The sequence below is a fragment of the Archocentrus centrarchus genome, chromosome 14 (assembly GCF_007364275.1).
Source record: "Archocentrus centrarchus isolate MPI-CPG fArcCen1 chromosome 14, fArcCen1, whole genome shotgun sequence".
NCBI classification, from domain to species: Eukaryota; Metazoa; Chordata; class Actinopteri; order Cichliformes; family Cichlidae; genus Archocentrus; species Archocentrus centrarchus.
The window spans coordinates 628,648-644,002 of record NC_044359.1 but is presented as its reverse complement, the minus strand read 5'-3'; the positions used below and the strand labels follow the sequence as shown (position 1 = coordinate 644,002).

At 40.4% G+C, this 15,355-nt stretch overlaps 1 protein-coding gene across 2 annotated transcripts in view; it reads right to left on the bottom strand.

The window, feature by feature from the left end:
• LOC115791919 (A disintegrin and metalloproteinase with thrombospondin motifs 2-like) overlaps nt 1–14,151 on the bottom strand; it is a 37,438-nt gene extending 23,287 nt beyond the window's left edge. For both annotated transcript variants that reach the window (XM_030746216.1, XM_030746217.1), the window contains exon 1: nt 14,015–14,151. In XM_030746216.1, the coding sequence (XP_030602076.1) occupies nt 14,015–14,102 (88 nt within the window). In that variant the 5' untranslated portion in view covers nt 14,103–14,151. The remainder of the gene's footprint in view (nt 1–14,014) is intronic.
• Between the last annotated feature and the right edge of the window lie 1,204 nt (nt 14,152–15,355).

Here is a 15,355-nt window from a genome sequence, read left to right as displayed (position 1 = left end):
CCCTCAGCTAACTGGAGTCCCTGAACTGGACCTCTGGACCATAATTGTGCTGTTGGAGCCTTTTGGAGCCTTTTTAATGCAGTTATCTGACCAGTAATTTTTCAATTCAATTCAATTCAATTCAATTCAATTCAATTTTATTTATATAGCGCCAAATCACAACAAACTGTCGCCTCAAGGCGCTTTGTATTGTGGGTAAAGACCCTACAATAATACAGAGAAAACCCAACAGTCAAAACGACCCCCTATGAGCAGCACTTGGCGAAAGTGGAAAGGAAAAACTCCCTTTAACAGGAAGAAACCTCCAGCAGAACCAGGCTCAGGGAGGGGGGGTCATCTGCCGCGACCGGTTGGGCTGAGGGGAGAGAAAGACATGCTGTGGAAGAGAGCCAGAGATTAATATCAATTAATGATTAAATGCAGAGTGGAGTATAAACAAAGTAAATAAGGTGAATGAGAAACAGTGCATTATGTGAACCCCCCAGCAGCCTAGGCCTATAGCAGCATAACTAAGGGATGGTTCAGGGTCACCTGATCCAGCCCTAACTATAAGCTTTATCATAAAGGAAAGTTTTAAGCCTAATCTTAAAAATAGAGAGGGTGTCTGTCTCCCGAATCCAAGCTGGAAGCTGGTTCCACAGAAGAGGCGCCTGAAAGCTGAAGGCTCTGCCTCCCATTCTACTCTTAAGTATCCTAGGAACCACAAGTAAGCCAGCAGTCTGAGAGCGAAGTGCTCTGTTGGGGTGATATGGTACTATGAGGTCTTTGAGATAAGATGGGGCCTGATTATTCAAGACCTTGTATGTGAGGAGAAGAATTTTAAATTCTATTCTAGATTTAACAGGGAGCCAATGAAGAGAAGCCAATATGGGAGAAATCTGCTCTCTCTTTCTAGTCCCTGTCAGTACTCTAGCTGCAGCATTTTGGATCAGCTGAAGGCTTTTCAGGGAGCTTTTAAGACAGCCTGATAATAATGAATTACAATAATCCAGCCTAGAAGTAATAAATGCATGAATGAGCTTTTCAGCATCACTCTGAGAAAGGATGTTTCTAATTTTAGAAATATTGCGCAAATGCAAAAAAGCGGTCCTACATATTTGTTTAATATGTGCATTGAAGGACATATCCTGGCCAAAAATGACTCCAAGATTTCTCACAGTGTTACTGGAGGCCAAAGTAATGCCATCCAGAGTAAGTATCTGGTTAGACACCATGTTTCTAAGATTTGTGGGGCCGAGAACAAGAATTTCAGTTTGATCTGAATTTAGAAGCAGGAAATTAGAGGTCATCCAGGCCTTAATGTCTTTAAGACATTCCTGCAGTTTAACTAATTGATGTGTGTCATCTGGCTTCATTGATAGATAAAGCTGAGTATCATCTGCATAACAATGAAAATTGATGCAGTGCTTTCTAATAATACTGCCTAAAGGAAGCATGTATAGTGTAAATAAAATTGGTCCTAGCACAGAACCCTGTGGAACTCCATAATTAACCTTAGTGTGTGAAGAAGACTCCCCATTTACATGAACAAATTGGAGTCTATGAGATAAATATGATTCAAACCACTGCAGTGCAGTACCTTTAATACCTATAGTATGCTCTAATCTCTGTAATAAAATGTTATGGTCAACAGTATCAAAGCTGCACTGAGGTCCAACAGGACAAGAACAGAGATGAGTCCACTGTCAGAGGCTCTAAGAAGATCATTTGTAACCTTCACTAATGCTGTTTCTGTACTGTGATGAATTCTGAAACCTGACTGAAACTCTTCAAATAAACCGTTCCTCTGCAGATGATCAGTTAGCTGTTTTACAACTACTCTTTCAAGAGTCTTTGAGAGAAAAGGAAGGTTGGAGATTGGCCTATAATTAGCTAAGGCAGCTGGGTCAAGTGATGGCTTTTTAAGTAGAGGTTTAATTACAGCCACCTTGAAGGTCTGTGGTACATAGCCAACTAATAAAGACTGATTGATCATTTTTAAGATTGAAGCATCAATAATTGGAAAGACTTCTTTGAACAGTCTAGTAGGAATGGGATCTAACAAACATGTTGCTGGTTTGGAGGAAGTAACTATTGAAGTTAACTCTGAAAGATCAACTGGAGCAAAAGAGTCTAAACAAATACCAGCAGTGCTGAAAGCAGCCGAACATGAAGAATAATCTTTGAGATGGTTATGAATAATTTTTTCTCTAATGTCTAAAATTTTATTTGTAAAGAAATCCATGAAGTCACTACTAGTTAACGTGAAAGGAATACTCGGCTCTACAGAGCTCTGACTCTTTGTCAGCCTGGCTACAGTGCTGAAAACAAACCTGGGGTTGTTCTTATTTTCTTCAATTAATGATGAGTAGTAAGATGTCCTAGCTTTACGGAGGGCTTTTTTATAGAGCAACAAACTCTTTTTCCAGGCTAAATGAGCATCTTCTAATTTAGTGAGACGCCATTCCCTCTCCAGCTTTCGGGTTATCTGCTTTAAGCTGTGCGTTTGTGAATTATACCACGGAGTCAGGCACTTCTGATTTGAAGCTTTCCTTTTCAGAGGAGCCACAGTATCCAAAGTTATACGCAGTGAGGATGTAAAACTATTGACGAGATAATCGACCTCACTGGGAGCAGAGTTTAGGTAGCTGCTCTGCACTGTGTTGGCATAACAATGAAGGAATTAGATCCTTAAACTTAGTTACAGCACTTTCAGAAAGACTTCTACTATAATAAAACTTATTCCCCACTGCTGTGTAATCCATTAAAGTAAATGTAAATGTTACTAAGAAATGATCAGACAGGAGGGGGCTTTCAGGGAATACTGTTAGGTCTTCAGTTTCTATGCCATATGTTAGGACAAGATCCAGAGTATGATTAAAGTGGTGGGTGGGCTCCTTTAGATTTTGAGAAAAGCCAATTGAATCTAACAATAGATTAAATGCAGTGTTGAGGCTGTCATTCTCAGCATCTACATGGATGTTAAAATCACCCACTATAATTATTTTATCTGAACTGAGCACTAAATCAGATAAAAAGTCAGCGAAATCAGACAGAAACTCTGAGTAAGGACCAGGTGGACGATAGATAATAACAAATAAAACAGGTTTTTGATTTTCCCAATTAGGATGGACAAGACTAAGAGTCAGGCTTTCAAAAGAATGAAAACTTTGTCTGGGTCTTTGATTAATTAATAAGCTGGAATTGAAGATTGCAGCTAATCCTCCTCCTCGACCTGTGCTTCGAGCATTCTGACAGTTACTGTGACTCGGGGGTGTTGATTCATTTAAACTAACATATTCATCCTGCTGTAACCAGGTTTCTGTAAGGCAGAATAAATCAATACGTTGATCAATTATTAAATCATTTACTAATAGGGACTTGGAAGAGAGAGACCTAATGTTTAACAATCCACATTTAATTGTTTTATTTTTTGGTGCAGTTGATGAAGCTGTATTATTTATTGTTTTTGAATTTTTATGCTTAAATAGCTTTTTGCTGATTTTAGCTTTGGTTTTTGGTGGTCTGGGAGCAGCACCGACTCTATGGGGATGGGGTTTTGGGGGGATGGCAGGAGGAGAGAAGCTGCAGAGAGGCATGTAAGACTGCAGCTCTGCTTCCTGGTCTCAACCCTGGGTAGTCAGTTTTTAGGAGGGTTAATAAATTTGGCCATATTTCTAGAAATGAGAGCTGCTCCATCCAAAGTGGGATGGATGCCGTCTCTCCTAACAAGACCAGGTTTTCCCCAGAAACTTTGCCAGTTATCTATGAAGCCCACGTCATTTTTTGGACACCACTCAGACAGCCAGCGATTCAAGGAGAACATGCGGCTAAACATGTCGCTCCTGGTCTGATTGCGGAGGGGCCCAGAGAAAACTACAGAGTCCGACATTGTTTTTGCAAAGTTACACACCGAGTCAATATTAATTTTAGTGCCCTCCGATTGGCGTAACCGGGTGTCATTACTGCCGACGTGAAAAACGATCTTACCAAATCTACGATTAGCCTTAGCCAGCAGTTTCAAATTTCCATGAATGTCGCCTGCTCTGGCCCCTGGAAGACATTTGACTATGGTCGCCGGTGTCTCTAGCTTCACGTTTCTCAAAACAGAGTCGCCAATAACCAGAGTTTGTTCCTCGGTGGGTGTGTCGCCGAGTGGAGAAAAACGGTTAGAGACGTGAACAGGTTGGTGGTGTACCCGGGGCTTCTGCTTAGGACTACGCTTCCTCCTCACCGTCACCCAGCCGGCCTGTTTTCCCTGCTGCTCGGGATCTGCTGGGGGAGAGCTAACGGCGGCTAAGCTACCATGGTCCGCACCCGCTACAGGGGCCTGGCTAGATACAGGATTTTCCAGGGTGTGGAGCCGAGTCTCCAATTCAGAAAGCCTGGCCTCCAGAGCTACAAACAGACTACATTTATTACAAGTACCGTTACTGCTAAAGGAGGCCGAGGAGTAACTAAACATGTGACACCCAGAGCAGGAAAGTGCAGGAGAGACAGGAGAAGCCATGCTGGTAGTGAGTCGGCTAAGGGCTAAGCTACTAGCTGAGCTAAGCTAGCGAATTTCTAAAAACAAATAAAGTGAGTAATGTGAATACAGGTGATTCAGCAAAGAGTATGCTATTTAAAGTAGGTGAAGATTACACTAAAATATGTTATTATCCAGATAAATCGAGTTATACAGATATAACAGCTAACAGACAGCAAAACACTGTGCTCCGAAACAGGAACAGGAAGTGATACAATACCGCAGTGAGAGCCAACACCAAGTGTCAGCGCCACACCATTCAGTAACAAAGACTGCTATGGCCAATATGGTAATATGGCTGCTGTCGCTTCACTGGACTAACAGACCATCCAAGGAGGCGGAGCTCTGATTTATTTGGATGTTACTGAGCAGTAATGAGCAGGTATCTGTGTGTGAAGATCATTTGGTGTTTGAAGTCTGCAGTGTGGATGATCTGACACTTTTTTGTTGGTGTTTTCTTTACAATGCCACATTTTTTATATATAACATATTCACACAAAGCTGCAGACATTTAAACTAAAATGCTTTTTTAAAATTTTTGTTTGAAGAACAAAAGTCCTGCTGTGTTTCTGCATGTGTAGTTTAGGAGCTGCAACTGTGTATAAGATAAAACTTTAATAATCCCACGACGGGGAAATTTGTGCATTACAGCAGCTCAATACAGAGAAAAAATGAAAAGGATGAGTAAGAACAAATAACTAAACTAAAAACTAAAATTCAATAGAATAAAATAAAATAGAATAAAATTGCAAAAAACTATACACATATACATAAGCACTATATACATAAATATATATATCAGTGTCAATACCCACATTTACATATACACATTTACATATATTTAATGTGTATAAAAGCTATGTGTATAAATGTTCACTGACAGAAATGTTGGACACAAGCTCCACATATCCTGAACCATCACTGCACACATACAGCAGACACCGGTGATCATAAAAGCAAACAGCAGGTAAAAAGGTGGCTGTGGTTTCTGTGCTGACTCTGACCTCAGAGTTTACAGACTGTAAAATATAATAGGACAGTATTTATATTTATTATGATTTATTATGATTCTGGGTGAGGTTTCAAATAAACTGTGTACAGAGCTGATCCTCCACATACAAAAGGCAATTTCTACAGGAATAAATCAGCTTGGGCTGGACACAGTTTCATTTTAAAAGCAGCTCTGTGATTACATTTGAGCTCTGCTGGAGATCAACAGACAAACCTCTGTGTCTGTGAACTGTATCTGACACTGATTTAGAGAGGAAGAAAGAAGGAAGGGCTTTCTGAGGTCCTGGAGGACACACACACACACACACACACACACACACACACACACACACACACACACACACACACACACACACACACACACACACACACACTTAATGTCCTTATGAGGACCCTTGGACATATAATACATTATACAGGACCTCAGACAAAAATGTCCAAATTTTCCACAGATGTCTAAATTTTCTAAAAATGTTCTCACTTTGCGAAAGAGCCCCCACCCCACCCAAATTTATTTCCATTTTACAAACATGACATTTTACAAATGTTCTTAGTTACAACCTTTTCAAACAATTTTAAACATTTCCTGAGCTTCATAAACATCCTGATTTTTATCCTTAGACAACAGAAGGAGGGAGGCAGCCACCATGAGGTTATCAAGCCCTGAGCTCAGGGTTTTTACCATCACTTTCTTGGTGTTTTTAAACTGGATGTGACGACTGAGGAGTGGATCTGAATGTGAAGCAGCACTCATTGGTTAACATCTTGTCAATCACAAGTTGTTAGCCAGTAATGTCACTAGCTGAGCCATAGAAGGACATCAGTTTGTTTTACACCTGTGAAAAGACTCATACTTCCTGTCACAGCTACAGATCAAAGGAATCACCTGAAGTCTGTACATTATGTACACATCAGTATCAATCAGTAAAGAAATGTGTATTTTATGTTTTTACTTCTTTCTGGAAAGAGGTTGTTTTCATTTTTAAATAAAGAAATGTAAACAGCACTTTCTTGGTAAGTGGTAATCTGTAGATGAACATATCGATAATATTCTTGTGTGATTTTTATAATACCACTAAAATAAGAATAATGAAGTCTTCTAATAACATTGTTAATATTATTATTACAATTTACAGAATCACAGGTATTCAATGCAACTAACACATGTTATTATTATTTATTTATTAATTTAATGGTGTTTTTATTTAAAGAAAAACCCTATAAGAGATGTTAGATACAGCAGTCATGCAGTGTAGATGTCCAGGACTATTATTGTGAAAGGAAGGGCCGGAAGAAGTCATTTTCACTCATGTGTAGAACAAACTGGCTTCTTGTGTATGGATCAGGTAATGTTTGACACTGGTGTCTGAGACCAGCAGGAAAACTCAGTGTTTACTGAGGTCAGAGGTCAGGTTCGCAGGAGGCGACTTCCATAGACATATATATATACCTAGATGCCACATGGAGCGCTGAATCATACATCAACGTCGCCGCCATATTGGATGTGGCAAATCAGCCAGCATAACATTAGAGAGATGCGTCACTCCTGTGCTGCGCTGAGTTGTTCGAACCATTTTACAGTTGAAACGAGATCAGATGTGATTACCTTTCACAGGTAAGAGTGAAAAATTGTTTTTAATTGTATTTGATCATTCTAACATTTGAAGATAAGATATCTTTGTGGTCAATGCACAAAACAATGAAATTTTGTTGGAGCCATCCTCCAGGTGCCGACATAATAAATACAAAATAGAAATTAAAAAAATATAAATAGGAAAAATAAGGATCTGGTATTTACAGTGAAACTGGCAATAAACTGTTTATTTACAAAAAAACTGAGTGCAGTGTGCTAAAGTGGCGTAGTGGATGTGAAGGTGGAATTATAGTCTGTTGCTATATAAGAGCTAGTCCATTTACCATTTACCATGTTGGGTTTGTTACTGTCAGTGTTCAGCAGTGTGACAGTTCTGTGGTAAAAGCTGTTTTTCAGTCTTGTGGTCTGGGCGTACAGTGTCTTGTAGCACCTCCCAAAAGGCAGGGGGGTGAAGAGGCAGTGTCCGGGGTGTGTGCTGTTGCACCGGGTGGTGCAGCAGGTCCTGTATATGTCCTCTAGTCTGGGGAGCTGGGTGTGGGTGATACTCTCAGCAGTCTTGATGATGCGCTGCAGAGCTTTCCTGTTGTCTGCAGTGCAGCCAGAGTACCACACTGTGTTACAGTATGTAAGGACGGACTCGATGGCTGACCTGTAGAAGCTCAACAGCAGCTGTTGTGGGAGACGCACTCTCTTCAAGCACCTCAGGAAGCGAAGCCTGTGGAGACCTTTCTGGACCGTCACTGTGGTGTTGACGATCCAGGTCATGTCGTGGCTGATGTGACCCCGAGGTGCTTGATGCTCTGCACAACCTCCACTCTCTCACCTCTGATTGTGATTGGGTGATAGACGAGGGGTCTGAGTCTCCTGAAGTCCACGATCAACTCCTCCATCTTTGCTGCATTGAGGATCAAGTTGTTTTCTTGGCTCCAGCTCTCCAGGTTCTTGACCTCTGTTCTGTAGCCAGCCTCACTGCTGGATGCAATCCTGCCTACCACTATGGCATCTTCGGCAAACTTTATGATGGTGTTGGTCTCGTGGGTGGGTTTGCAATCTTGTGTGTAGAGGGAGAAGAGGAAGGGGCTCAACACACAGCCCTGCGGTGTGCTAGTGTTCAGGGTGATGCTGGAGGAGACCCGCTCCCCCATGAGCACAGTCTGCAGTCTGCTGGTGAGGAAGTCCAGGACCGAGCTGCTCAGGTGTGTGTTGAGGCCCAGGAGGTCCAGCCTGGTGGTGAGTTTGTGGAGGTAGATGGTGTTGAAGGCAGAGCTATAATAAATGAATAGAATCCTCACATAGCTATCTTGCTGGTCTAGGTGGGTAAGGGCGGAGTGGAGGGCCAGTGACACAGCATCCTCAGTTGGCCTGTTGTAGCCAGTGATTTTTTGATGCCCTGCCACACGTGTTGGGAGTCAGTGTTCTTGAAGTGCTCCATGATGTGCTTCTTATAGCAGTGCTTCGCTTCCCTGATGCCTTTCCTCAATTTGGACATAGCTATTCTGTAGGCCTCACCATCACCTGAGGGGAAAGCAGCATCTCGAGCCCTCAACAGACTGATAACAGCACCATTTATCCATGGCTTCCATGGTGGGGGAGTGTCTGTACTGTCCTCTGTGTGGTCACACTGTCCATGCAGAAGGTTATGTAATTCAGTACAGATGAGGTGTAGGTGTTGAAGTCTGTGAGGTTGCTGTGAGTGGCAGTCCATTTAAAAAGCTCCCAATCAGTGTCCTCAAAGCAGTCCTGTAGTTTGTCCATAGCTCCTTCTGGCCAGACCCTGATGGTGTGGACTGTGGGCTTCACTCCTGCAATGAGTGGTGTGTATTCAGGAGTTAGAAGCAGGCTGATGTGGTCGGACCGGTAACACTTTGGTATGTTACAGTAGACTTGGTCTAAGGTATTCTTTCCTCTGGTTGGGAAATCAATAAACTGGTGGAGTCTTGGCATCACAGTTTTCAGATTGGCATGATTAAAGTCTCCTGCTATTATAAACATGCCATCTGGGTGGTCATTCTGCAGCCTGTGAATAGCATCATGCAGACTAGCGTCATGTTAGCTTGCAGCAGTATGTCAACAGCAGTGAGGAACACAACTGTAAACTCCCGAGGCAGATGGAACGGTCTGCATTTCAGCGTTATAAACTCTACAATGTCTGTGTCATAATGTCATTTTGAAAACAGAATTTGCAGATGTTAATACTGTGAAGTCCTGCACATAGTGCCATGAATTCCAGAGTGAAACCAGACTCCAAATAATGACAAACTCAATCTTACTTAACTAAATTACCCCATACTAACTACCCTATTTTTTTAAGTGCTTGGATAATATTTTTGATACTATGTAGGTTCCCCAAAGATAAAGGGCTGTGAAAGCAGCTCTCAGAAGGTTTGTGCTAGCCATGATCCATACTCTGCAGGGAGCATTTCAGACCTGAGGACTTTAACAGAGCAGGTCAGTCAGGGTCAGAGATGGAGCTGTTCACTCAGTCTGGTTTCCCAGCTCAGCTTCAAAGGGCAGGTTTATCACTAGGCTGCAAACATTAGATAAGTCGGTGCCACACTCTACTGAAAATGTTATTTACTATCTGAATGGGAAGGAATCAGTGGTGAATTTTGTATTACATTGTCAGATAATGTCAGTTTTACCCATTAATTTAGGCTGTGGCCACTCGGACATCTCAGACCTCAAAGAAGGCTCTAGAGACCCCGTCAGTTGACTGTTCTCAGCTCATCCAGCTAACCAAACCCCTGCCTTTGCACAGTGTTGTGAGTCGTAAGTGCTAGCTGTGCTTCATACAGCTGTGGGCATCATGCCCCTGGTTATATATACACACCTCACGTCACCCCTACCCCCTTCCACCATCTCCCACTACATATGTACACACATGCACAGCCCTGTAATGGACTGTGATTATAATATTTCATCCTTGTTTCTACTAGGACCACTCCTATGCTCTGCCTTCATCACCTGATGATCTTAGAGCCAGAGTCAATGAAGCCACAGCTGGAGAGGGTGGAGAGTCTGGAAAGAGAGAGGATGAATGTACAGGACAGAAAAAGAACAAACATTGTGTGTGTGTGTCCTTCTGGAGGATCTCAGGGGGAAGCAGCTGATAAATGAAGCGCTGAGAGAGGCTCCATTCATACATTACAATTCATACTATGTTGTGTTTTGTTGCCATACAAATAAAGATTGATTGATAAAACAAAAGTTGGAAATTGCTCTCAGTTATTACCCTTTTAACCATGAAATTTGATTACTTATAATAAAACAAGGATGTACAATTTTAGTTTATAGTTTCACAGCTAAAATAAAATGAAGACCATCACAGCCATACTTTGATTAGCAAATTGTAATAATAGCAGATTGCTATAAATACTACTTAAATTAATGATTGATGGAAAAAAAAACATATCTATTTTTTAAAATTGAGTAAACCTGCAGATGGTATATATCAATGTTAGGATCTGGTTATTGTAGACATTTATCATCACAGTAACCACCTTCCCAACATCAGTATATCTAAACACATGTAAACATATAAACATTAGAAAAATATTTTGGTAGTATTTAACATTTATAATTACCAGAGAAAGTTATTCTGTGCGTATCAGTTTTGCAAAAATATCAGAGAATGTGTGAATGAGGCATTAACTTAAAGAACTTTGTAGAAAGGTGCTTTAGGAAGTTCAGTCCATTTATTTCTATCACTTTAAAAGGCAAATCTGCCACATTCAATATGGCAGACGCACTGACGTATCGCAGCAATTGGCCCACCCGCTCAATGTGTCGTCTACGTATATATGTGTATGATAGACTTCTATACACTCAGACTACTTTCTACAGCCAAAGGAGTCACCCTCTTCTGAATGTTAGAAAGAATGCAGGTTTAAGGCACTGAAAGCTTTGGTTTCACTTTTCAGACCCAGAAGTTACATCCATCTTTACACTGTCTCAGCTTTCAAATGCTACACTTTCCACAAATATCCCTGTTATCCATATATGTCCCCACTTTCTACAAGCAGCCCCACATATGATAAACATATGCCGTTTTCTGCTATATGCATATATGCAGGGGGCCCACATAGCCACCAGGGGGCCCCCAACTGCAGTCTCAGCCTTAGTGGAATTAAAATGAGCTGTTTTCATTTGTAGCCAGCTAACCCTCCTGTCTTGTGTTTACTGAAGCATTTGGATGATTTAAAGTTAAATGTAAGATAAAAAAAAAAAAACTGAGCTGCAGTGATGGGAAAGCTGTGGTTTGTGTTTGTGGGATAATCAAGAAGAAGAAGAAGAAACAGCCTTTATTGTCCCACAGAGGGGAAATTTGGGTGTAACAGCAGCCGCAGTTATAATAAATATAAATATAATAATTTACACTATTAAGAATATATATATATATATATATATATATATATATATATATATATATATATATATATATATATATATATATATATATATATTAGGGGTGGGACTTTAACGCGTTAATTTCGATTAATTAATTATGTAGAAATTAACACGTTAAAAATTTTAACGCATTTTAATCGCACTTTGCACCGTGGAACGTTTCTCAGTGCACAAGTTCCAGGCATACAGATTATATCGATGCACAATGTCCAAATTAGGGGCCGAATCCTTTGAAGGACCCGGCCCATGTCTTTCGCAGCCCACGAACACCACAAAGGCCGGAAGTGAGCGGCTCGCCTTCATATCAGCGTCACCTGCCATCACCTCTGCGTAGCTCATGTCGCCTAGCAACGTGAGTGTAAAGCACAGCTGTGTAAAAGCAGCTGGTTAAACGGAGAATGAAGTTTTTCTCCTTTTTGTGGTTTAATTTTAAGTCTTTAATTCAAAATAAGCTGTTAAAACAAGCATAACACATTTCAACATCAAGGAATACAGCTGAGCGAATGATTAATTTCCAACTATAACAAGTGAGACATTAATGTTGAATAAAACTATCCAGTTATGATGCTTAATTTTAATTTCAGGAGTTTGCTTATCACAGGAGCACTTCCACCCTTCGTTGGTCTGTGTAGTAGACTGGTGGGAAAATAAACAAAATTTTGAAGTTTAAGCTTATGTATATTGATTTATTCATCAACTAAACTTAAATTAATATTTCTCATGTCAAATATTGAAATGCGATTAAAATACGATTAATTTCGATTAATTAATTACAAAGCTTGTAATTAATTCGATTAATTTTTTTAATCGAGTCCCACCCCTAATATATATATATATATATATATATATATATATATATATATATATATATATATATATATATATATATATATATATATATATATATAAACAACAAACAAGATTAACCTTAATAACAATAATAATACTAATAATAATAACACTATATAAAATGTACATGATGTGCCTGTGTGTTAATCAATTCAAAATCATAATTAGGTGGTTGTACAATAAATAATGTCTGCCGACAGGTATGATGGGCTGACTGACAGCTGCATCAAGAAAGACTGCAGATAAATGACGAAGGAAACTGAAGAAGAAAAGTGGTGACAGGATAAGGGTCTACTGTGATCAGTGATGTGGCTCTCTTCAAACTCCTGTAAACAAGTTTTACTCTTCCTGTGATTATTTGCAGTTTAAATCACCTGCTTGTTTGTAGTATTTTATTAGTTTGGATTATTTTGATCATGTGTTATTCTCTACACACACAGATGCTGGTTAAGTTTCTATTCAAACTAAAAGTTTATTTTATCCAGTCTCATTATCCAGTCTCATTGTACATCCTGTATAATGACAATATATTCTATTCTATTCATGTGGCCAAAGGCCCAGTTTAGTTATTTTATTACTTTAGGAGGGAGGGTTTTTATCTTGTTCTGGCTTGTGTGGAAGATCTTTGGTTCCTAAATTTTAAATAAATATTTTTGAGGAAAATGTTGCATTTATGGACACAGAGGAGAAATTTTTTGTTTACCTTTAACATTTTCTTTAGGGTTAAAGTACTTGGGTGAACTTGAGGTTGTTAATTTGAATTTTAGATTCATGAATCTCGCCTGGTTTCTTCTTATTGATGCATCACCACAGGGACTGAACTCCCTCTACTGTAGTTTTAAAAATAGAGCCCCTCAACACAGTCACACAAAGGACTCACAACAAACTCCAAATGGCCCTGATAAATGTTCCCATTTAAATAAATAAAAACAGTAAATGTTCTGGCTTTGTGCCGATATCCTCACAGTATAAAAATGTCCCTGATACATTAACCTATATCACATTTTACAGACATCACCTCGTTCTGAAAACTGCCTCAATGTCCAGATGTTTTTAACCCTTCTCATAAAGTTTGTTGCTTTTTACAAAAACTCCTATTTTTCACAAGCAACCTCCTGTTTCCCAAATGTCCTTAAATATCTCTGCATTTAAGATGTCCACACTCTGATGGTGTAAACTTTTGGTCCTCATAGAGCAGATAGGTGAGAATACACACACACACACACACACACACACAGTGAGGATTTGAGGAAATATGATCTGGATGGGTCACATTCCCCAAACGTCTGAAACACATAAACACTGAGATTTACAGGGAAAACATGGAGAGGAGGTCCCTCAGACTCAGACACACGTCAGACTGAGAGCTGCTCAGTGATTGGTCAGTCTGCTGATGAACTTTTCGACCTTGACCTTCATTGCAGAGTTCAGAGTTCAGCATGTAACTGAATGGTAACCACCACAGAAGGAGAGTACCACTGTTAGCACCAATCAGTGCAGCCATGCTGTTGTGTGTCAGAGCAGAAGGCTGAGTTTGAACTGTAGAAACAGTAGTTTCTTACAGTAGAATTCACAGTACTGTCTCAGCTGTGTTAATACTTAAAGTCTCAGTATTACAGTATCAGAAGTATTAAGCAGAGTCTCACCTGTGTTCTTGGTGATGTAAACTGAGTGCAAACAGTCGATCTGCAGCAGAAACATGATAATCAATAATCCATAACGACACTCCTCCATGCTGAGAGTGAGACGGGTCACGGTGATACAGAGAGAGAGACTCCCTGTGAGGCAGGCAGAGTGAGACTGACTGAGAGCTGCTGAGCAGACCGAGCGCTCTAACAGACACTCCTCCACATTATCATCATCTCCTCCCTCTGACTCCCCGTCTGCCTGACTCGCTGCCTGTCTGTCTGTCTGTTCATCTGTCTGTCTGCAGGAGCACTACAGCAGCCTCCTTCCTCCTGATGGTTTCTGATGGTCTTGATTCTGGTTTTCAGACCTCTGCCTGTTGCTATAAGAACTGACCAACACACCCACAGACACATGAACTTGTTTTTATGTCCTTGTGGGGACTCTTGCATAAATCCTTTCCAAGCCCCAAAACCTGAACCTGTGTGGACCAGGTGATCTCACAGCATTCTGACTCCACACAGAGACACATTTTGATTGGCTGAACCTGTGAGATCTGATGACTGTGCATCAAAGAGACGTGCTGATTGCATCAGTAATAACAGTGTGAAGATCATCATCAGACAGAAAACCAGCAGAGCTAATGGCTAACAGGGTCTCCAACAGCTTCTGGAATAAAAGAGGACAACATGGAGACGTTCATGGTTGTCACCTTTTGCTGTGTTAGTTTTCTACTATATTTACTGTAGTAATATATTTTTATTTATTTATATATTTTTATATTTTTTATTTATATATTTTTTATTTATTTTGTTGTTGACCTTTTAAAGCATTTCAAAACATTTTATTTTGCAACAGACAAACAAAGAAGTTTTACACAAATTCACACTGCAACTGAAGTACCTGTTTGGTCCTAATATATAACTCACCCACCTGTAGCTCACCTGTCTGTTTGATCTGTGTCTAACTTACTGTGCAGGAGTCCTGAGCTTTAGGACATTCAAACATCTGATGCTTCAAACTCAAGGGTGTCTTAATCTTCCTGTTCCTAATGTTTCTGCATTCTGGAAGAAACAAAGTTAAGCTTCTTCTCTCAGCTGCTTCCTTTAGGGGGCACCACAGCAGATCATCAGCCTCCATCTCCCCCATCACAGCATCCTCCTTTGTCACACGACCCTCTGCATGTCCTCCTTCACTACATGAACCTCCTCTGAGGTCTTCCTCTTCTCCTCCTGCCTGCAGCTCCATCTTCATACCCACATCCCTCCTCTGCATGTCCAAACCATCTCAGCCTCTCTGACTCTGAGCTGTCCCTCTGATGGACTCCTTAGTAATCCTGCTCCCTCCCAGTGAACATCTGA